This window comes from Papio anubis, chromosome 19 (genome assembly GCF_008728515.1).
Source record: "Papio anubis isolate 15944 chromosome 19, Panubis1.0, whole genome shotgun sequence".
In the NCBI taxonomy this organism is placed as follows: Eukaryota; Metazoa; Chordata; class Mammalia; order Primates; family Cercopithecidae; genus Papio; species Papio anubis.
The window spans coordinates 49,933,982-49,957,394 of NC_044994.1; the positions used below are offsets into that span (position 1 = coordinate 49,933,982).

Genomic DNA, 23,413 nt, shown 5'->3' on the forward strand with positions numbered 1-23,413 from the left:
CGGCAGAGCCCTTCTGGACAGCTCCCGCTCACCCAAACAGAAGACGTCGGCGCCGGAGCGGGCTCGGACATGGCGAGGCTGCGCGCCGGCCCAAGCAGCGGGGCCCGGTGATCCCTCCCTCCCTCCCCGTCCCCTCCCCTCTCCCGCACACACGCCCCGTCCGCCCCCACCCCGCCCCCACCCCGGGCGAGCCCGCCCGCAGCCCCGGGGCGCACACCCGCACGCGCGCTCCACTCCACTCCCTCCCGCACTCCCGCCCCCCCCCCCCGACTCCCGCGGCCGAGCCCCGCCACGCGCGCCTTGCCCGCCCGCCGGCCGCCCCCGCCGCCCCTGCAGCCCCAGGGCCCCGATGGACTGAATGAAGGCTGCCTACACCGCTTATCGATGCCTCACCAAAGACCTAGAAGGCTGCGCCATGAACCCGGAGCTGACAATGGAAAGTCTGGGCACTTTGCACGGGCCGGCCGGCGGCGGCAGTGGCGGGGGCGGCGGCGGGGGCGGCGGGGGCGGCGGCGGGGGCCCGGGCCATGAGCAGGAGCTGCTGGCCAGCCCCAGCCCCCACCACGCGGGCCGCGGCGCCGCTGGCTCGCTGCGGGGCCCTCCGCCGCCTCCGACCGCGCACCAGGAGCTGGGCACGGCGGCAGCGGCGGCAGCGGCGGCGTCGCGCTCGGCCATGGTCACCAGCATGGCCTCGATCCTGGACGGCGGCGACTACCGGCCCGAGCTCTCCATTCCGCTGCACCACGCCATGAGCATGTCCTGCGACTCGTCTCCGCCTGGCATGGGCATGAGCAACACCTACACCACGCTGACGCCGCTTCAGCCGCTGCCACCCATCTCCACCGTGTCTGACAAGTTCCACCACCCGCACCCGCACCACCATCCGCACCACCACCACCACCACCACCACCAGCGCCTGTCCGGCAACGTCAGCGGCAGCTTCACCCTCATGCGCGACGAGCGCGGGCTCCCGGCCATGAACAACCTCTACAGCCCCTACAAGGAGATGCCCGGCATGAGCCAGAGCCTGTCCCCGCTGGCCGCCACGCCGCTGGGCAACGGGCTAGGCGGCCTCCACAATGCGCAGCAGAGTCTGCCCAACTACGGTCCGCCGGGCCACGACAAAATGCTCAGCCCCAACTTCGACGCGCACCACACTGCCATGCTGACCCGCGGTGAGCAACACCTGTCCCGCGGCCTGGGCACCCCGCCTGCGGCCATGATGTCGCACCTCAACGGCCTGCACCACCCGGGCCACACTCAGTCTCACGGGCCGGTGCTGGCCCCCAGTCGCGAGCGGCCACCCTCATCCTCATCGGGCTCGCAGGTGGCCACGTCGGGCCAGCTGGAGGAGATCAACACCAAAGAGGTGGCCCAGCGCATCACCGCGGAGCTGAAGCGCTACAGTATCCCCCAGGCGATCTTCGCGCAGAGGGTGCTGTGCCGGTCTCAGGGGACTCTCTCCGACCTGCTCCGGAATCCAAAACCGTGGAGTAAACTCAAATCTGGCAGGGAGACCTTCCGCAGGATGTGGAAGTGGCTTCAGGAACCCGAGTTCCAGCGCATGTCCGCCTTACGCCTGGCAGGTAAGGCCGGGGCTCACCAGGGGCCAGGCTGCTAGGAAGAGGGCTCCTGGTCCGGTGCTTGTGGCCCAGGTCTGCGCCCCGAATCACTTATCTTGATTCTTTCCTTCTCTTTCCTATACACTTCCTCTTTCTTCTCGTTTTTAATTTCTTCTTCCATTTTCTCTTTCTCTTCTGCTCTTCCCCTACTTTCTCTTCTCCCTTTTCTTTTTCTTTCTTACTCTCTCCTTGGCCCTGAGCTTTCATTGACCGAGCCCGCCCCCGTTATATTCGCCCTCCTCTCAATGTGCCAACCTTTGCCCTCTGTCCGATCTTCCCAGGTACTGGAAGGCGGAATGGGCGTGTGCGTTTTCCTCTAGGAGGCCTGTCTTTCCAAGACTCACAAAAACCGGAACCTGCCCTTATTCAAAACCCTGTGCACTTCAAGTCTTTTTCAGACAACACATTTCAATTTTCCGGGCTGGCTAGTCTCCCTGTGCAGAGGCAGTTGAGAGGCTTTGCTCTGCAGAGGGAAGAGAGCTCTCTACTCTCCCACCCACCATATAGGCAAACTTATTTGGTCATTGGCCAAAGGCACAGCCTTGCCCGCGCGGGGAACCGGCGGCCAGGATACAACAGCGCTCCTGGAGACCATCTCTGGCCTTGGCGTTGGGGCAGGGACACTCTGACCGGGCTTGAGGGGCTCGGGCCAGCTCCAATGTCACTACCTACAGCGAGGGCAGGGTGTAAGGTTGAGATGGTCACATTCACCGCTTTAGGAGGACATGGGAGAAGAGACTGAGGTGGAAAGCGCTTTGCCTTGCTCACCGGCCGCCCTTGCCCCGGTCCCAGCGTTTGCTGGGATTTGCCGGGGCTACGAGAGACACTGGGTGCTCGCGGGAAGAGGTGCGGAGAAATTAAAAATTCAGATTAGTTAATGCAGCCCGACCACGGGCTCCAGGCTCCGCCTTTGCATTAAGCGGGTGCTGATTGTGCGCGCCAGGCGACCGCGGGGAGGGCTGGCGGCCCGCGGGAGAGGACGGGTAGAGGCGCGGGTTACATTGTTCTGGAGCCGGCTCGGTTCTTTGTGCCTCCTCTAGCGGCCAAGCTGCGAGGTACAGCCCTCTATTGTTCTAGGAGCACAGAAACCTCCTGTGTGGGCGGCGGGTGCGCGAGCTGGAGGGAAAGATGTGGTAGTTACTGCGACTGGCACGCAGTTGCGCGCTTTTGTGCGCACGGACCCCGCGCGGTGTGCGTGGCGACTGCGCTACCTCTAGGAGCCAGCCACTGGCCCAGAGGGGCAAAATGTCCAGACGCCCCTCACTGGGGAGGACACACTATACCCTATTACAGGCCAGGGTGGGGGGCTTCTCATGGACCGAGTGGAGGGGAGTATCTTTTAGGATTGGCGGGCAGTCTAGGGGAACAATTCGTGGTGGCGATGATTTGCATAGCACCGATCATGGGATGCGCGCGGTTTCGAGCCGACCTCGCACAGCTCGCTTCCGGAGCTGCGAGCTCAGGTTTCTACCCCGGATCCCCAGGGCTTTCCTCGCACCACTGAGCCCAGCTTGTGGGGTGCACTCGACCGATGCCCGACAGGGCTGGGGAATGTGACAGGCAGCAGGTTCACCCCGGCTTGGGGAAGAGGCGTTTCCGCTTTGACAGCATTTTCCTTTGCCGGCTGCTGGTGGATTCCGATTCCCAGTCGGTAATCGCCCCGCAGTGTAGATCTAAGAAGGTAAAGAAAACCTGGTTTCCCTGCAAAGAGCCTCCCCCAAATTGGCGGACTCCGGATACTTTGAGTGGATTTAGAAATGTATGTAATCTTTCTCCTTTAGTTTATTTTTCATTCTCTCCTATAGTTTTCTCTGATTTGCTGTTGATTCGGGGCAAGATAAAGCAGCCAGTAGAGAGTAATAATAATAGCGGCGGGAAATAAACTGGAGGCTTACTGTTAGTTCTTAACATTGTAGTACCCCTTTGTCATAGATCCCCCCAAATGTCCCAGGCCCTTTCCAGTGGGTTTTAGCACCCGCCGGCTTCTTGGCACTGCGAACCAGAAGGATGGTCTTAGACGGGTACAGTTAAAGGCAGGATGACAGCTATTCTACTCCTGCTCATCTCAGAGCGCTGCCGCCCCCTCATGCCTGTCGCGCAAAGAACACAGCTTTTAAAAAACACGTGCCTTCTGCCCATGTAGGTCTGAAAGTGATGTGGAAAGTAATGCTTCGCCTATTAGCGAGTTTCAGCTTTTAAAATGACCCCAAGCATTGCCGAGATGAGAAAGCGTGGCGGCATCCCGGGGGTCTTCAGCCCCACCCGCGCCCGTGGTGCAAGTCTCCAGGGGCAGGCCCGGGAGAGCACTGCCCACTCCGCTAGATTTTCCGCAGAGAAGCGCTGAAACCGCCTTCGTGGGAGACAGAATGCCTCCTCCAGCGAGTGAAAAAGGCCTGCTGAGGACCCCGCTTTGCTCGAGCATTCAAATGTGTGTCTGTTTTATTACCCTGGGTTGAAAAGGGACAAGAGCTTTAGCCTTTTTATCTGGCCATTTTATCAGCAACTACAAGTGTGTTGAGTGGTTATTATTACATAGGAGGCTTTTCAGTTTGGGGTCAGTAGATCAGTCTCTTCAGACACTGAGGCAGAAGCTGGGACTGGTAAGTAGGTATTATGTTCTCGGAGTGCTAGGGGACAGGAGCAAATGGAGAAGAAAAGCGGAGCCTTTATCCGCCGGGAATATCGATCGGAATCCCGCCGGGACGCCGCAGAGGGCCCTCGCCGTTGGGCCTCCGGGGTTTAACAAGCCCAGCGGCTCCGCAGGCGGCTCGGCCGGACTCCCGTGCCTGGAAGACACAGTCCTTGCCCCGCTACCGCCAAACCTGCCTCTTCTGTTTCTCTCTTATAGGTTATAGGTTCCCTTTCTTTCTCATTTTGGCCCCGTCCCCGGGTCCTGCCAAACGGCCAAGCAGGCTGGGGTTTAGGGGGCTCAGAATGAAGAGGTCTGATTTGACCAGCGCACCCTTAGGCGAGGTACTGCCGGTCACTACAGAGGGAGGTCCTTCCTCCCCAACCTGCCGGTGTAGTGACAGCCAAGGGTGGCACTTGAAAGGGGAAAAAACTTCGAAGAAACTCAGATTGCCCCAACATTAGATTTCAGAGAAATTGACTCCAAATGCCCGGATTCGTTCGGAAAGGGCGGCTAGGTGGCAAGTGGTTGCAACCCCGCCAGGTCGGGCCTTTGCAGAGGTTCCCCAAGACTAGCCCTTGCAGGGCGGTTTTCAGCAACCTGACAAGAGGCGGCCAGGACAAATTTCCGCGGGTTCGAGCACACACTGTCAGGCATTGGGCCCCAGAGACCTCTAAACCAAGCACAAACAAGAAGGGAGTGAGAGAACCCAGGCGAGAACTTGAACGGGCGTCCCACTGAGGAAAAGCGAGGCCTCTGTGGCAGGCATGGTTTCTTCTGACGTCCGAAAATCGAGGGGAGCGCCCGACTACATTTCCTGCAGAGGTTTCCGCCTCCAGTGAGCCCGGATCCCCCAGCGGCCTGCTGGAGGCTGGTCTCCAGTCCCCGCCATAGTCCGACGCACGGCCTTCTCCTGGCAGCAAGCTCCCAGCGGCCAGTCTGAAGCCAATTGTGTTCAGGCGGCCGAGGGCCCTTAGCCAACCCACCATGATGTCGCCTGGGCCACCTGACGCCCGCAGCGGTGGGACACGGCCTGGGCAGTGCTCAGTGGCTCCTGCTAGGGGCACCGCGTGCGTGCTTGTCTTCCGCTGCGCCGGGGACGTCCTTGGGTGACACGGGCCGCTGGGCACCTCCCAAGCCGAGGAAAGCGGACCCCCTTCGCAGAGTTTCGCGCCCACCCCCTAACCTCCCACCTCGTCTGTGGCTGCTCGGGCTCCCGACTCAGCCCACCTCTCCTGGCGGTTTAGTTAGGGATCCGAGCTGGAGAGGCTGAACTCAACCCTCGCCAGTACGGAACAGACGATGTGTTTGCCTGCTAGCTGCTTGGATGAATAATTGAAAAGTTCGCTGCAGTCTCTGCTTCGTCAAGTCCCGGGTGCCGGGAGAGCACCTTCCCAACACGCATCAGGGTGGGCGGGAGCGGGCAGAGGAGGCGGGACCCGAGGGAGGAGAGTGAACCCGAGCAGGAGAAGCAGCTGAGGCAACTAGGCGCCCTCGACGCGAGAGGCTGGGCATTTATTTTTATTCTAGGCTTTCCACTGTGTGGTTATGTCACTTTCTCTAACAAATGTGTATATGGAGGGAGATCGATGCTGATAATGTTTAGATGATTAAAAGAGCATTAATGCTGGCAACAATAACGTAAACGTGTGGACCCAGATTTCATTGATCTGGAACTTGATCCGGCGCGTTTCCAGTAAGCCCGACGGCGCGCTCTTCCCAGCAGAGCGCTCGCCAGCGCCACGGCCCCGCGGCTTTCCAGCTGACCCGCTTCGCCAGCTCTGCGCGGGTTCTCCCGTGTGACCGCAGCTCCTCCCACGCGAGGCCCCAGCCGGTCTCTACTTCCCCGAGGTTTTCTCCTCCTCTCGCGGGGCTCCAGTCCCTCTCCACGCCCGCCCCCCACCCCGCCCCTGTGCGCACTCGGCGCTGCTAGCGCTTCCGGCGGTCCCCCTGGGCGGCTGGGTCCGCGAAGCCAATGCGTGGAACGGTGCCCGAGGCTTCCTAACTATCCTGTGCTTGGCCGTTGCCACTGGGCCCTTGTGACCAAGCCCAGGTTTGAAAATGACGTGGCTAAAGCTGCCTGCTAACGGCAGACCTTAATCAGCCGCAGATCCCCTCCCATCCTCATCGGTTCTCGTACTAAAAAAGGCTCACGCGCAGACTTTTTACGCAGGTGCATTCGTTGGACAATTAAACGTGGCCCTAGTAACGAAAGCCTGAACTTCATCCCCCCGAATAGCAGGCTGTGCGCTGGGCTGGTCGGGTCTAACTGGCAGAATCTTGTGTCCTACCTTGGCTGGTACAGGAAGTAAGAGAAGCAAACTGGGGAACCCTTGCCCCACCCCTTCCCAACCCCTGGACCTCCTGGGCCGAGGCCTGGGTCACTGGCCCATCGCGGGTGAGGAGGTGTCCTGTGGGACACCTGCATTGACTGGAAAAGAAACAACTTTAAAGCTCTTCCTTCCTGCTTGTGAGGGACACCACCACACCCTGCCAACCACTCCCCTGGCCAAATGGTGGCTTGTTTTTCCAGAAGGAGCACTAAGGTGAATTTTATGGAAAAAAAAATAAAAGAGCAGGGACCAAAGTAGGGACAGAATGAGAACTAATCGTTCTGGTTTTTTTGAAATTATGAATCCCTCCTGTTGGAGAAGGCTGAGCTTTTCCAAGAGCGGATCTCAATCAGGAGGGAAAGCAGTGTTTTCCAGCCTTCTCCAAGAACAGTAATTAATAAGAGGAAGGAAAGGAGAGATGGGAAAGCAAATCGTGCATTGTTCTGCTTTGAGTTGAGGCAGAGGGTAGGCTGGTGTTTCTTCCTCATCTTCCCACCAGTGTTCCTCCTTAAAGAAGGGAGCTTTGGTACACCACCTTGGTTCCTAGTCAGAATGTGCCCTACCTGACCGTTTTAAACTACAGATTTGTAGTTAAAGATAGCTGGGTAATCAGATATGTAACTAAGGAGGAGGGTAGGTGATTTCCCTTTGGTCTGGCAGACAACTGGCTCCCTCCCCACAGCCCCCACTTGAAAGACTCCTAGGCTCTGGGAGGAGCAAGTGGACCTTTAGAGGATAGAATCATAGACTCTCTTCCACTCCCATCTTAGAATTTCAAGATTGGGCAGGATTCCTGTTGAATGGTGAGGGCCGGGCAAAGAATAAACTGATTACCCCAGATTCTGTGTCCCTACAAGGCACCAGCAACTGCTTCACTCTCCTCTAGAGCCAGGTCTGCCCTGAGCAATAGCACCCTAGGCCAGTTTTACCATCCCAAGCGCCAGACTTCAGCCCTGAGGGAAGGAGAGCCAGCCTCTCCTGCTGTCTTCAAACTGAGGCTTCATTTTACAGTCACCCCCTGATGTGGGAGAGAGCCTCCCCACCAGGTTTTCTGACCTTTAGACGCTTCTTCTCTTCAAAGAAGAGACCAGAGGAACAAGACTGAAGAACTCTCAGGAAGAAAGTCCTGGGCTTCATACTCTATGGCTACTGGCTGAATTTGGCAGAAAGTGTCTTCATGAAAAGTGGTATCATGAAGGGGGATCCCTGGAGCAAGGAAGACCTCAAGGGAGAAGCAGAGAGGTTTAGTTTCTGGGTTCTTGCCAAATGAAGGGAAATTAGGAGGGAATAAATAGAAATAATTGCCTGGATAAAGGGCCCTGAGGAGGAGGGTGAAGATGGAGGCACCCTAGGCCTTAAACTTCATCTAGACTCCCTGGGCTATGCTGACTTCCGACCCTTTTAGGGACCTTTGTTTTTCCTGACTTGGGAAAAGTTCCTTCTTCCGGGGAGACAACTCTTTACTTAGAGGGGAGAGTCCATGATGAGGAAGCCCTCTGGGGTGATTTATGCTGTCAGGTACAGAGCTTCATCAGGTTAACTCACCCTGTGGGGCCCTGTCATCCCCTCTTATCACCCAGGCTTTTTCCCTAACCGACCTCAGTGCCTTCAGGGGAAAGGCTTTTTGATTTCCCAGTCTCATTCAAGGCAATGGCTGAAAAATGTACATAGGTTTTTCTATGGGCAGGTGGGGAAGAGGTAGGGAAGTAGATTGGGTGACCCAGCCCATCTAATGTCTGACATGGTGCAGATGGGCAAGACTTGGAGTCTGGCTGTGAGCTGTGCAGATAGAGATGGCCTCACATTGGGAGCAGGATTCCTAGAAGCTGTGGATGTTTATTATGAAAAACTGTCCCACACAAATTGTCCCAGAGGACAGGGAGGCTCTGCATTCCACCTCGGCGCCTCTTTCACCATTTGAGGATCCCTTACGCTTCTGTAGAAAGCAGACTTTGTTTGGGTTGGAAGCACACCTCCAGTGTAATTTAATCAGCATTGGACTTTGGCTCTTGTAATCAAATATACATATACTTTCTCCTGCAGGAAGAAAAATAATTTCTCTGTAACTGGTATTGACTTGAAGTCATGTAATCTCTGGAAAGCATCACATTTTTAAAGGGAAAGGTAAAATTAAGGGGAAAAGAACCCACAGTGTTAGTGGTTTGCTTTGTCATTACTAAGAAGAGCCAGTTATCTCTTAAGAAAGGGCAGAAGAAGCATTCCTAGAGCACATTCCTAGTGCTGCTCCAATTGTAGATATTTCATTTACAGTTTTCTCTGTGCAGTCAGCCTCAGAGATGGTTAAGGATAGGAAACTAGGTTGACTGGCTCACCAAATTCTAGAATGTGGGCTTTATTACTTATGTTGCATTGACATCCTTGAAGGAACCTGTTTGACAGCTCATTTTTCTGCCCTATTTGGAGAGGCCACAGGCAGCAGCAGCTCCTTGAGTTCCAGCAGGATCTGGATGGGTAGCAAGCCTTTTCTTTAAAGGGTGATTGGCAGCCATTGTCAGCTTGCTTCCCACTCCACCCCAGTGCCCTTGAGCATGAAGCTCTGTGCTAGTGTGTCCCCCTGGAGCAAGCTTGGAGTGCCCACCCCCCAGGGTGAGGTTCTGGGCTTTGCCCAAGTTGAGTCTGTTAGGGAATCTGTTGTAAACACAGATCCATTGATTTGCATTTGTCAGAGAGTAAAGTTAAACCAGTGAAAAGAGAAGCCCTTACCCTTTTATGCAGGGCCAGGGAAACCTTTCATATTGATCCTATTGATCCAACCTTTCCCTTTAAGGAAACCACATAGTTAAAGACCCTCGTTCAATAGATTTACCCTTCGTGCTTGTGATATTCCTTTAAGTGTTCTCATCTAGGATAGCTGGGCATTAAGCCCACACTCCAAACCAAACAAAAATGAAAAGGAGGTGGAAAGAGAGGGGGTCAGGAGGCAGAATTGTGGGAAGTGAAATTAAATCAAACTGAAATGTGTAATGACCCAGTTGGGGATGTTTTCCTCATTCTTCTAAAATGACATGCAGGGATAAAGACAAAATAGGTGCATTTTGGCATCTTTTTTTTTTTTTTTTTTGAGAAAAGGAAATCTGTTTATATGACTAGAGTAAAAATGTCTCAGGAACATCATTTTCTACTGTAAAATTATTTCAACTAAACCACCAGTTTGCTTTATTTAAGCTGGTTCACTTAAAAGCAGTGATGTTGCCACAATTATTTTGGCTCCTTTGTAGCAAATCAGAAAAAGGATTGTCCCCAGAAATGCAATATTTTGGACTCTGTATATGAGCATAAGCACCGAAGTCACTTGAAAAGAGAGGATTTGGAGTTTTTATGTTCTGCTGAAAGTGGGAAGCGGGGTGTAGAACTTCTGTTGTACAGCAGAGTAGATGGAATAGGAATTGCCAGATATTGCTCAGTATCCCTCTTGCTTGCAGATATAAAAATGAAAGTCTCATTTGCCTCCAGAACCACCGGCACAATCCATTTCATTTCTTCCCTGACTTTTTTTTTCCTCTCTAAATAACATGCATTTGTGATTTTTTTCAACACAGTACATGAGCTATTCCTAATTGGCTATCTCTTGGGTTGTTTTTGTACATTCATGTTTGTTTTATGTGATTGGAAAATATTAATGATTTTGTAGGTGAGCTAATGTATTTATCTGCTGAGTGAGTTCAAAGGGCAGAGTTCAGCTATGGTTCAGGTTAATTGAACAGGAAGCAGTGAGCTCTCCAGGCTGTGTTGAACAAGGGATCAGTCCCTTAAAATATCACACTCAGCAAACACAATTTCACTGTCTTCATCCTAAAGTCTGATGTAAGAGGCTCAGATCAACTTGGATCACTTGTTTAAAAAACCAAAGCAAAGCACAGTAACTGCAGCAAAACCCTGGAGTCCCCCTCGGGGAAGAAGAGTTTTCTCATTGGCTAATTGCTTTATTGGTAGCACTGACCTGCAGAGCAGCTGCAGGAGCCTGGAAGAAGGCTTAGGCCTCAGAATAATGTGCTCCATTAGAACAGGGTAAGGCATTTTTTGTTTACTCAACTGGAGCTCCCTGCAAAGTGCCATTAACCCTGGCCCAACTGCTTGTGTACTGCAAAAGCCAAAGGTCACACCAGTCAGTCTGTAGGCTCAACAGCTCTGCCCTGGTAGGAAGGTTGGGGGCGCATCCTGCTGGCACTGCCCTCCCAGGGGCTTGGGCCAGCCCTCTGGGCCCTTTCCAGAGTTTTGACTAAAGCAAGCAGTTGCACAACTAGTTTACATTTCCCAACTGCTGAATCACGTTTTGATGATTAAATAGTTTTGATCTCAGCACCATCAATCACACACATACACAAAATCCCCCCCACTGCCACTCTATTTTCTATTTATGCTCCCTTCATTACTGTGCATTACAATAAACAGAATTGTGCAAACGGTGCTTTTAGCAGGAATACAGTTCGGATAAGTGCTTGAATCAAGGGAAAGACAGACCTCCAAACATGGCTGGGGGGCTGTTTGATGGAAGAAAGGTTTCAAGTGGAGCCGGGGAGCACAGTCAGGGCTTCCACCGCCGGCAGGTGAACTAGAGTGCCACCTGCTGGGTGTCTTCTAACTGCACTAAGCCCTGCACCTTCCACAAGGTCCAATCCCCTTCCTTCACTTTGTTCCTAATATCCTTGTCCCCATTCCCCACCCTCCAGATCACTACCCATGCAAACATTATCTTCCCAGAAGTAGCTTAAAGGGCTTTTTCCTGGTCCTTTGAAACTCTAAGCTCTGCCTCTTCTAATTCATTGCCAAGGAGAAATCAACAGTTCTGCTGTCTTAGATGAGGTGATTTGCCCATCCTGCACATTGAGGTAATAGTCTCCTGCTCAGTTGGACTGTGCTTGGGGGAGGAGAAGCAAAGAAAGCAAAGAATAGCCGTGGGAGGGAAAACGAATGATTATGTGTGGAAGAAAAATGGCTCCGTTGATTGTGCCAGTGAGGGCTGTGCCAACTGTAAGGTGTTCTGCAAAGATAAAATATTGTACAAAGGAGAGAGGATGGGAGAGAATTAGCGTCTACAGGGAGGACATCGAGAAAGAGATATGCCAAATCAGCAAACTAGAGTTGGGCTTTGTGAAATCCCCTGGAAAGAGAAAAAGTGAACCAGCCGTTTTGCAATTGCAAAGAAATGAGCCAGTGAACTAGACTTCGAGCCAGAATGTGGAGCTGGCTGTAGCTCTGTGGGTGGCAGCTATTTCCACACTTGCTTCACATAGACCCCTGCCTGGAGCCCCTGGTAGCAGAGCGCCTGTGGCTGGGTTGCTGCCTCCACACCCCGGCGCAGGCTTCAGGACCACGAACAGCGCCATGGAGGAATGCTGTCTGAGCGAGTTTCCACCTCAGCCTACACAAGGGAGATGAACCTGCTACTGGGGTTAAATCCAGGCAAGAGCTTGACCAGTAACTCCAGCTCTGTAGGTCTCAGCGCCCCAGTGCAGGGACTCATATTTTCCTCTGGAGCCCTGTGGCTTTTCGGTTCTCTGTGTGAGATCAGCAATAATAAGGGGAAGAGGAGGCGGCGTCTGGGTGAGAAGACAAAAGATGCTGAACGACTCTTTCCTTCTGAAGAGGAAGAGCATTTCCACCGCTGGGGGGCGGGGGATTGAACTGTTTTTCTCCATGTTGCTGCCTTCTGCAGGCATGCCACCCTCTACGGGATATTTTAGATTTAGGCTTTCCCTTCGAGTGTTACTGTCTGCCTGCCCCCATGCCCCACCCCCCAGGTATACACAAAGGGATGTTTTTGTTTCCCCAGTTGCATGCACTTGATTTTTGAAAGCATGACTTTCATTACATTTAACAATATTCTCACATTATAGCGGCAGTAATGTCACAGGGAGAGCCACTGTGGAGCATCACCACCTTCGATTAGAAACTGGATTTGATTTCTTGAGAGCCTAGTGATGAGGGTCTTTTTAAGAAAAGCCTTGACACTGCTTCTGCCCCTGACCCCCTCCAAAGGGCCAGAGATGTTGAGTGACCTCCTCCAGGCCACACATTGGAGTCATATGGCACTGGCCAGGGTGAGAGCTGACAGTAGGCACTGACCCCTGACTCTGGCCTTTTTCAATCAGTTGCTCTGCTTTATTTCTGTTTTTATTCCAGAGAAAAGAGATAGGAGGGTCCTTTAGGTCTATGAGCATAACTCACATCTCTTTGGGTTTTGAGTAAAATGGCCCTTGACTTCCTAAAGCTAATTAAAATGTAAAATTTTTGCCTTATTTCAAGTAACTTTAGTTCAGACCTAATTTATTGCTAAGGTGGTTCTCAGGGAGGTGGAGCATTGGAACAGAAAAGTGTGTCTCATTTAAAAGTCAAAGGTGTGATAAATGAGAATTTTTTTTCCCCTGTGACAATTTATCTTCAAGTTCCAGGTGGCTCTTGTGTAAAAGGAGGGAAAGTCCAGCCCAAAACAAAACAAACCTGGTAGAGCATTCAAATTTGATGTTGAAAAAAAATTGTTTCTGTGTGTCTAAATGCCCAAAATTTCGTTCTAAAAATGAGCAGGAACATATCTGAATCAGATATAAAAATGGGTGTTATATATATTTTGTAAGCTTTGACTAAAGAAGTTTCTTCCAGCTGTGTAATCTTTGAATCTGTGGATGTGCCTGTCTCAGGAGTTGTTGGGTTCCACTGTCAAAACCTTTTCCAGTAAAACATGGATTTGGCAACAATAAGTGTAGCCTTTTTGGCCCACTTTATATGCATCACTGCATCTTACTAAAATGAGGCATTACGCTCTGCAAGGACTTGTACTGAATGCATTTCCTTTGTAATGAACTCAATATGCTTTTGAAAAGATATTTTGACAGAACTGCCGCATAAACAAGACCTTTTATATTATCTGTTTTGACTCCAAATACTGAAAAATATGTGGGGTACGATAATTTTATGCTTTTCTGAATTAGTGCCATAGATCCCCAAACCTAAAAGATGTAGGGGAAAAATTCTTCTTGGATGCAATTGCCTCCTAAGTTCATTTAAGTATACCAGAGTTCATTTCAGTTCATATTCAAGGGACAAGAGTGAATTCTGTATTCACTTTCAATGACTAACCCTTCTCATCCTTTCTTTCATTCTTCTGAAGAGGAAGAGGTGCACTTCCTGTTGAAGACCAAATCCTCTCCTGCCTTCTCAGTACTCCATGCTTCCTGTATGTAGATGTCCGTGCCTTTGTGAAGTTTTCTCTGTCCTCCTAAATTGGGATCTCCTTGGACCATCCCTCCCTTTGCATTTATAACATAGATAGGTATCGCCTGCTGTCTTGTCAGGGTTGCCCATTAGATTAAGATCCAGAAGAGGAGGTTAGATACAGCATACAGGAGGCAGCCAATAAATATCTGTTAATAAGTTAATAAATAATTTTCTTTTATATGACACTGTTTCTACCCATTGTATTTCCCCCGTATTATTGTAGATGGCATCTGAAAAGGAATCATCAGCCCCAGCACATCATTTAGGAGAAGCATTTCACAATGGCAAGTTCTCATCAATGTGACTTTCCTCCCAAATTACGATATTATAACCATGTATTAATTCTAAAGGGAATCTCAAAGTAGGGTTGAGTCTTACCCAAATCTTCAGATTATTGCCAATGGAGCAAGATATGTGAAATGATCATCACTAGACACTAGACTAGGGACCCATTTTGCCAGTTGGCTCTAGTTCCCGCAAAGTAACCCTCCCCAGTCAGTCAGTTCTCCTCGTTTTCCTGCTCAGACGTTGTCCTCACTGTCCCGTCCATGTCTTTGCACATTCTGTTCCTTCTGCCTGGAATTCCTTATCTCATCAATCCCTCTCCAGGTCTTATCATTCCTAGCCACCTCCAATCCTCCTTCTCTGAAATCTTCCCAGCTAACTTTGGCCCATTCCTTTCTCTTTATTTCTGAACTCGACTTGCAATCATTGCAAATGACAGAACAGCCTTGTTGACTCTGGTCTTACACTGCTCTCTAGGTCTTTTCTTTGTCTCCCTTTCTTCCCCATGGCTCTGGAGGGGAGATAGCATATCTTTGAGTTCCCCATAGCTGCTGGTCCGTGGTTGAACCCACACCAGGCATTCTTTTTTGAGTAAGTCATTTGATGGCCTCCTATCTATCTTTACGGAAGCCCCTAATTTCAGTCACTCGATGGGAGAATAGGTTGGGTGTGTTTACTTACATCTATCATTCTTTTCTAGCTTCTTCTCTTGAAAGGGGGTATTCTTCTCTTATTTTGCTTTTTGAGCCGGAACCTCACTTTGTCACCCAGGCTGGAGTGCAGTGGCGCAATCTCGGCTCACTGCAATGTCCATCTCCAGGGTTCAATTGATTATCCTGCCTCAGCCTCCTGAGTAGCTGGGATTACAGGCACCTGTCACTACGCCTGGCTAATTTTTGTATTTTTAGTAGAGACAGGGTTTCACCATGCTGGCTAGGCTGGTCTCAAACTCCTGACCTCAAGTGATCCTCCTGCCTTGGCCTCCTAAAGTGTTGGGATTACAGGCGTGAGCCACTGCGCCCAACCTAAAAAAGGGGTATTCTTTTCTGTAAATGTTTTGGTCATTGATGGAAATGTTGGCTTACATAATTTAAAATGGATTTCTGTGTTAATCTGAAATGAGACATAAGCTTAATATAGAGAATACAGGGCTCGTGATGTCTTGGTTAATAGCAAAGGTTGTTCTGCTTCATACAAAGTGCAAAATTTTACCCACCTCAGGTGCCAGCAATCATATCAGCAAATCAGAGAGACTACCTTCCTATTTTAAGTCATTTTAATTATCAGTAAACTAAACTTGCATTTAAACAACCGTTACTTGAGACACTACAAGTGCTTAGGTTATTAATAACTTAAAGTTACCTGTGAAGGAAAAAGCCAGAGGTTAATATTTTTATGTTTTTATTTTTATTTTATATTTTATTCTTTTCCTTTGATGAATCCATTGCTGCCTACACTGTACTGAACTGAGTAGTTAGGAGTGAAAATATATGAACTAGCCCTTGTGCCTCTTTGATTTTACTGTACATTTAAGATTTGAGTGGATATATCCTCACTTACTTTTACAAAATCCATATGGAATTGAGTGAGAACAGAGTTTATTATTATCTCAACTTTAGTTAGAAACTGAAACTAAGATCATTTATTTGCTATACATCTCATGCAGAAATTATATATTTCCTTGTGATATTTCATCTTTTTTTACACTTATGTTTTGACATTCATATTACATGAGTAACAAATTATGAAGACTAAGCATTTATGGACAGAATTTAGTGTTAAATGAAAGCATTCCAGATTTTTATTTTCTGTTGCCTTGAATTGAATGCATTGCTGTGCTGCATGATAACTGGGTAAACAATTGACCTGTGTGACTGTCATTTTTGTGCCTTGCATAACCAAACCAAGTTTCCTTTGACACTAAGGCAGAGACAGGCAGGGTTGAGCTGGGCAGGAAGCAGCTCTGAGGCCTCCCTGAAGGGCCTTAGACTCCCAGTGTGGGTTCTGTTCTCTGGCTACGGCACCATAGCCTAGACATGGCTGGCACCAAAGCCTATACACTTCCTTCTTTAGCCTCCTTTTCTGCCCTCTTCCTAAAGGAAGCGACTGGGACCAGAAAGAGTCCATATTGCTAGCACTGCTCCTCCCTAACCAGTTCTCCATCCAGAGCCTTAGATTCAGGTTTGCACAGGCAGATTCTGGAAAGTCCATTGAAAGAGCAGGGTGCAGAGTAAATAGGTAATGAATTGGAGGGGAAAGGGAGGAAAATTCACAGCAGAGACAGGTGGGCTTTTCTAAGTGGATAAGCTACACCAACTCAAGAATCCAAGTATTCCACCCCTGGAAAGCAAGAGGTGAAAGCAAGTTGGTTCCATTGGTGAAAGCAAGTCACCTGCCTGAGTCCAGAGACAGGGTGGAAGGGCTCTACAAAGTTACATGGCAGGAAGCATGGGCACAGAAAAGGCAAGCATGAGGAATTGGAGGGGGTTTTTGGGTTTTTTTGTTTGTTTGTTTGTTTCATTTTGTTTTGTTTGCATTCTACCTCATGCTACGTATTTTAGCTCATTTATTAATGGAAGATGCCCCTGCTATAGTGATACATGAACATCAAGGATGCCAATAGTATAGGGCTACTTTTGGCAACAGACAGAAGATAAGCGTAGGGGTATTTCACATTCATAAGTAACAAACCTATGCCCACTTTGACAGGAACCATGCCTCTTTGTACTGTGACTGTTTGTGACATGCTTGATCTTCTCGACTAGATCATAGCAAGCAGGGACCCTGAGCTTTGTTCTCTTGCGTCTTCCCTTTAGCCCCACCACAATGCCTAACATATAGTTTGCACTTAGTAAATATGCAAAGCTAAATGATCCCCAGCATCTCACTGCTCTAGGGTCCCAATGGGAGATCCCCTCAAGCCCCAACAGGTGATTGCTTGTAGCTCAACCTGTATTTTATTTTATTTTATTTTATTTTATTTTATTTTATTTTATAGACAGAGTCTTGCTCTGTCACCCAGGCTGGAGTGCAGTAGTGCAATCTCGGCTCACTGCAACCTCCGCCTACTGGGTTCAAGCTATTCTCCTACCTCAGCCTCCCAAGTAGCTGGGATTACAGGTACCCACCATTATGCCCAGATAATTTTCATATTCTTAGTAGAGATGGGGTTTTGCCATGTTGGCCAGGCTGATCTTGAACTCCTGACCTCAGGTGATCCACTCACTTTGGCTTCCCAAAGTGCTGGGATTACAGGTGTATGCCACCATGCCTGGCCTCAACCTGTATTGTAAAATAGGGTTTCAGTTTAAACTTTTAAATTTTGTTCTACTACAATAATTACCAAATTCCAGGGGAGCAAGGTCCAAGCCTGTTGCCTGCAGAAGTTAAGGCATCCAATTCAGATCTCAATTATTCTGTGTCAAGAAAATCTAAACAAGGCGAACACTGCTTAGGGTTTACCAATGAATATAGAAACAAGTTGGAAGTGATATCAAAAAGATCAAAAGGTTCACTCATTTATGACTTGAACAATGTCTCAGTTTTTTTAACCTTAGGTTCTACATCTGGAGCATACTTTTTTAAAAATCATAAGCAGTGTTAAAAAATACTTGGCAGTTTTGTCTTGATTCTTAATGTGAGTGTTAAGGGATGCCGTCCATTAGTGAGTACACGCCAGATCATGTGTTTATTGCATCCTCCTTCTTTCCTGCCTGCCCCTAATGATCTGGTGCACAGAGGGCTACTTGAGCTGACTTATATGGATCTCAGTTGCTGTCATTTGTGCATACTTAATTCAGAGAGGTGATCACATTGATTTCCAAGCCACAGTTTTTAAGACACTGTACTCACGTAGATATCTTAGCTGCTCTATGTTGTCTGAAAAGGAAAACATTTTAAGCCTTTGGAAGCAATTTTGATGGACATTTCATTGTGTTCTATATTACTCACATAATTAAATTTCCTTCACGTCAAAGTCTGTTTAAAATTAAATTGAGAAATATTTTTGAGTTCCATCAGGCAGATAACTTTGTTTAGCTAGATTCGTTCTGCATACTTATGAAATGGCATCCTATGAATCAATACCCAGTGCTCACAGTTCCCCTGAATGTGAAGAACTGGCACCCTTAGTAGGCAGTTGTAGTCTCCTGTAATTCATAACAAGCTGTCCCTAGTTATTGAATGTGTTTACCCTGTAATTCCAGAAAGTCCTTGTGTTTTTATGCCTGTGGTTTGGCAGACTGATTTATTCAGATGCTGAGCATTGTGAACTAAATTCATAACTTCTTTCATGCATTAGCTGGAGTCATAGGACTCTTATTTTACAGACTCACAGTCCAGCTCATAGTGGCTAGCTTTCTTTGGGTCATACCAGAGTCTTATTTGCATGGCCAAAGGGGTAGAATTCCAACTTGGGTTTGAAAGCAAATAGGGTAAATTGTCAGAAGATGTATTCCTGTATGCATCTTTGGAAACAAGACATAGGAACGAACCCTTATTTTTCAACTCTACCCACCCTGCTGAGGACAGAAGAACAAGCCCTCCTCATCTTTTAACCTGCCTCTCCTTGAGACAGCCATTCCATTAAATTCTATGGCAAGGGAATCTATGGTGTTCAAGCTGTAATTGAAGAATTGGTATTCCATAAACGCTGCTTTAATTTAAAAAAAAAATGTTCCAAAGAACTGCTTTTTGTTGCATTGTTAATTAGCCTTTGAACATTTTTGAATTCATTATAACCCTCAAGGTCTGCCAAGGTCTTTATGGTTTCTTGTTTATGGTTTTGCCTCTAAATAACTGTAGGTACATTGTAACACTATTGTGAGCCTTAAGTAAGTTAATGCATATAGATGCTTAGAACAACTGGTAAATAGTAAATACTTGCTAAAATAGCTGCCATTATTATTGATTGATTAATTTTCTGTAACTTCTCCATATATCAGCAGGAAATTTGGCCTGAGTCACCAACGTTCCCATAGTTTTTATACATTAAGAATATTGCCTGGCATTGTCAATGACAGCATGAGCCAAACAGATCCAGTTCGTATCTGAGCCATCATTTACTAGCTCTGTGATGTCAGGCAGGGGACTACTCTTGAAGAGCCTCAGTTCCCTCCTCTGTAGGAGGAGGACAAGGTAGGTCCTGACATTATCTAGTCGGTGTACAGATTAAATGAGATGCCATAGGGTGTATGGCACCTGGTACATTGCCTCCTACCTCCTCAGTTCTGCAGTTAACATCCTATCACACATGGGCACATCTGCACTTCAACATAATTTCTTTGTCATTTTCTCAGGTGAGATTTAGGATGAGTGAGATTGCCAGACTCTACACTCATCACTGGGCATTCTCTTTGCAAACTGGCCAACTATGCAGCCGGACTATTTACTCCCCACCCCCAGTGTCCTTTTAAGACTCCCTTAACAATTATGGGCATTTTGCTAAGCTCATGCTTAGAACCCAGAAGTTGACTGTGCACACAGTAGATTCTGACTGAATCCCTACAGGCTTAGATTGGAATACAGTGCACTTTGCAAGTGTGGTATGTATAGAGCAGACATTCTATATTTGATGGAAGTTCTCATATAAAAATGGCAACTAAGCCAACAAAGCTCAAATCATCTGTCTCTATAATGATCACAGGTTTGAGAGGTCTTATCAGAAAGTTATTTTTATAGATGCCCACGTGGTCATGAGATTAAAAATGCTAAGGAGAATGGCTTCCTCTTTAGCCTCTTTTCTGTTTTTGATATGTCTGGGCCCTGCTTTTTTATCTTGTTCCCCAAATCCATTCACTTAGGTTCTGACTTGGCTCCCCGGAGAGCTCCAGTTTTGGTTTATACCATCATCTTTATTCCCAAATTAGGATCCTTAACAAGGAAAGAGAAAAGAAAGAAAACCTATAGACATCCAGATGTTGCTTTTTCTGAAGTAGTAACTTTATTTGATAATATTTTGAAGCCGTGGGCCGCTGAATTCTCAGCATGCAAGTTTATTTAAACAGTCTCTAATATCCCTTCCTGACCCCAAATTACTTTCAAGCATTAATTGTCCTAGTGGTTTCATGGCCACAGTATTTCATATTCATTAGTGTTTTCATGAAAAATTATAACACTAATTAGAGTGGCTTCCAGTTAATTCACTTGGTGATTCATTACTCTCTCCTTCTTGGTGATCTGCATGTGGTCATCCTGGAGAAAGCATCCAAGGGTAATTGCAGCTCTATTCCCTGAGTGATTGCCTAATGCCATTAGTTCTGATCCACAGGAGCATCTCGGGCAGCTCTGATGGGGTCTGATTATAGCTGCACCCTCGTCCAGCCCTTTGGATTCAGGGAGAAAGGGAAGCCTGCAGTGAGGGACTGATCCTCCTGGAGGGCCCAGGGCAGAAGCGAGGGACGTCTTAGAGAAAAGGAAGTAGGGACAGGAGGGAGTTCAGGATTTGAACATCACTTTAACATCATCTAGAACCTGGTGTAAGGACAGGATAGAGTAAAATCTTCCCTGATAATTTGCACAAAGAGTAAGAAAGGTGGTTTCTCTTCAGTTTCAGCAGACATGTGGCCAGGCACTGAGCTGGAGTTTGGAAACCTTGTTCCCTTCCTCAGAGCTCTGACATCCAGTTCTTCCAATTGAAAGTTTATTTGACCTCATTCCCATTAGGATGGCTGCTGTAAAACAAAATGAAAACAAAAAATAACTAATGTTGGCAAGGATGTGGAGAAATTGGAACGTTGTGTGCTGTTGGTAGGACTGTAAGATGGTGTAGCCACTACGGAAATAGTATGGCAGTTCCTCGGAAATTTAAAGTGTGAATTATCACATGACCCAGAAATACCACTTCTGAGTATATACTCCAAAAGAACCGAAAGCAGGGTCTCAAATAGGTATTTGTACACCCATGTTCACTGCAGTGTTATTCACAACAACCAAAAGGTGGTGGAAGCAATTCAACAGTTCATAACAGGTGAATGGATAAACAAAATATGGAGTTTTCATACAGTGGAATATTATTTAGCCTTAAAAAGGAAGGAAAATCTGACATATACTACAATATGAATGAGTCTTGAGGATACTAAGCTAAGTGAAATAAGCCAATCACCAAAAGACAAATACTGTATGATTTCACTTACATGAAGTATCTGGAATAGTCAAACTCACAGAAATGGAAAGTACAATGGTGCTTGCCAGGTGCCTGAGAGAGGGAAATGGAAAGTTGTTTAATGAGTGTAGAGTTTTAGTTCTGCAAGATACAAAAGTTCTGGAAATTGTACAAGAATGTGAATATACTTAACACTATAGAACTATAACCTTAAAAGTAGTTAAAATGGTAAATTTTGTTATGTATATTTTACCACAATTTCAAAGAAAGATTGTTATATTATATTGCTTGCTCAATTTTTTAAAAAATTAAAAATAAAAACAAAATAGAAAAACAAAAAGCCAGGTGCAGTGGCATGTGCCTGCAGTCCCAGCTACTGAGGAAGCTGAGGTGGGAGGATTGCTTGAGCCTGAGTTCTGGACTGTAGTGCATCAAGCCCATCAATGTCCACACTGAGTTCAGCATCAATATGGTGACTTCCTGGGAGTGGGGTATCACCAGGTTGCTGAGGGAAAAAACAACTACTGCCATGTTGCTTTCACTTCTTTTGGAGTATATACTCAGAAGTGGTATTTCTGGGTCATGTGGTAATTCACACTTTAAATTTCCGAGGAACTGCCATACCATTTCTGTAGTGGCTACACCATCTTACAGTCCCACCAATAACACACAAGGTTCCAATTTTTCCACATCCTCACCAACATTTGTTATTTTTTGTTTTCATTTTGTTTTGACAGCAGCCATCCTAATGGGGATGAGGTCAAATAAACTTTCTTTTTTTTTTTTTTTTTGAGACGGAGTCTCGCTCTGTCACAAAGGCTGGAGTGCAGTGGCCGGATCTCAGCTCACTGCAAGCTCCGCCTCCCGGGTTCACGCCATTCTCCTGCCTCAGCCTCCCGAGTAGCTGAGACTACAGGCGCCCGCCACCACGCCCGGCTAGCTTTTTGTATTTTTTAGTAGAGACGGGTTTCACCTTGTTAGCTGTGATGGTCTCATCTCCTGACTCCTCGTGGATCCTCGGGCCTGGCCTCAGCCTCCTGGAAGTGCTGCATTACAGGTTTGAGCCACGCCATCGCTTCAAACAACCTCTAATTGAAGTGAACTGATGCTTCAGAGTCAGAGAGGGAACCAGGTTTCCAAACCCAGCCTCAGTGCCTGGCTGCTGCCGTCTGAAACTGAAGAGAAACCACCTTCCTTACTCTATGTGCAAATTATCAGGGCAGATTTTACTCTATCCTGTCCTTACCCCAGGTTCTGGAAGATGTTAAAGTGATGTTCAAATCCCTGAACTCCCTCCCCTGCTCCTACTTCCTTTTCTCTAAGACGTCCCTCCCTTCTGCTTCCCTAGACCCCTCCGGAGGACCAGTCCTCACTGCAGGCTTCCCTTTCTCTCTGCATCCAAAGGGCGGTTGTGTTTGCTCAGTAGTGGGATACTGCCTGTGAATAGCCACTGTACTCCAGCAGCTTAAAACTGCATTTCTTAAAAACATTTTTTATCAAAAGTTCTGCCATTCCACTATTCACAATAGCAAAGACTTGGAACCAACCCAAATGTCCATCAATGATAGACTGGATTAAGAAAATGTGGCACATATACACCATGGAATACTATGCAGCCATAAAAAAGGATGAGTTCATGTCCTTTGCAGTGACTGGAGGAAGCTGAAAACCATCATTCTCAGCAAACTATCACAAGGACAGAAAACCAAACACTGCATGTTCTCACTCATAGGTGGGAGTTGAACAATGAGAACACATGGACACAGGGTGGGGAACATCATACACTGGGGCCTGTTGTGGGGTAGGGGGCTGGGGGAGGGATAGCATTAGGAGAAATACCCAATGTAAATGACGAGTTGAAGGGTGCAGCAAACCAACATGGCACATGTATACCTATGCAACAAACCTGCACATTGTGCACATGTACCCTAGAACTTAAAGAACTTAAAGTATAATAATAAAAAAAAGTTCTGTCACTCAAAGAGAACAACATTAATATTTTGCTTTTATTAAAATTATTTTTAATTATTTAAGCAAATGCATTAAAACACTCTACTTATAAAAATCCAAACATTAACGATCAGAATAAAGTCCTCTTTGCCCGTCTCCTTTAATACCAATCTTCTTCATTACTTCCCAGCAGCAATCACTCTTCTGGCTACAAAGAGCAGGTCTGCCAATCCAGGCACATCCAGTGCATTTATTT

General features: G+C 47.8%; 1 protein-coding gene across 1 annotated transcript in view; it reads left to right on the plus strand.

The window, feature by feature from the left end:
- The first annotated feature begins 335 nt into the window (after nt 1-335).
- ONECUT2 (one cut homeobox 2) overlaps nt 336-23,413 on the plus strand; it is a 43,425-nt gene continuing 20,347 nt past the window's right edge. The window contains exon 1 of the mRNA XM_009192789.4: nt 336-1,586. Within this exon, the coding sequence (XP_009191053.2) occupies nt 359-1,586 (1,228 nt within the window). The 5' untranslated portion in view covers nt 336-358. The remainder of the gene's footprint in view (nt 1,587-23,413) is intronic.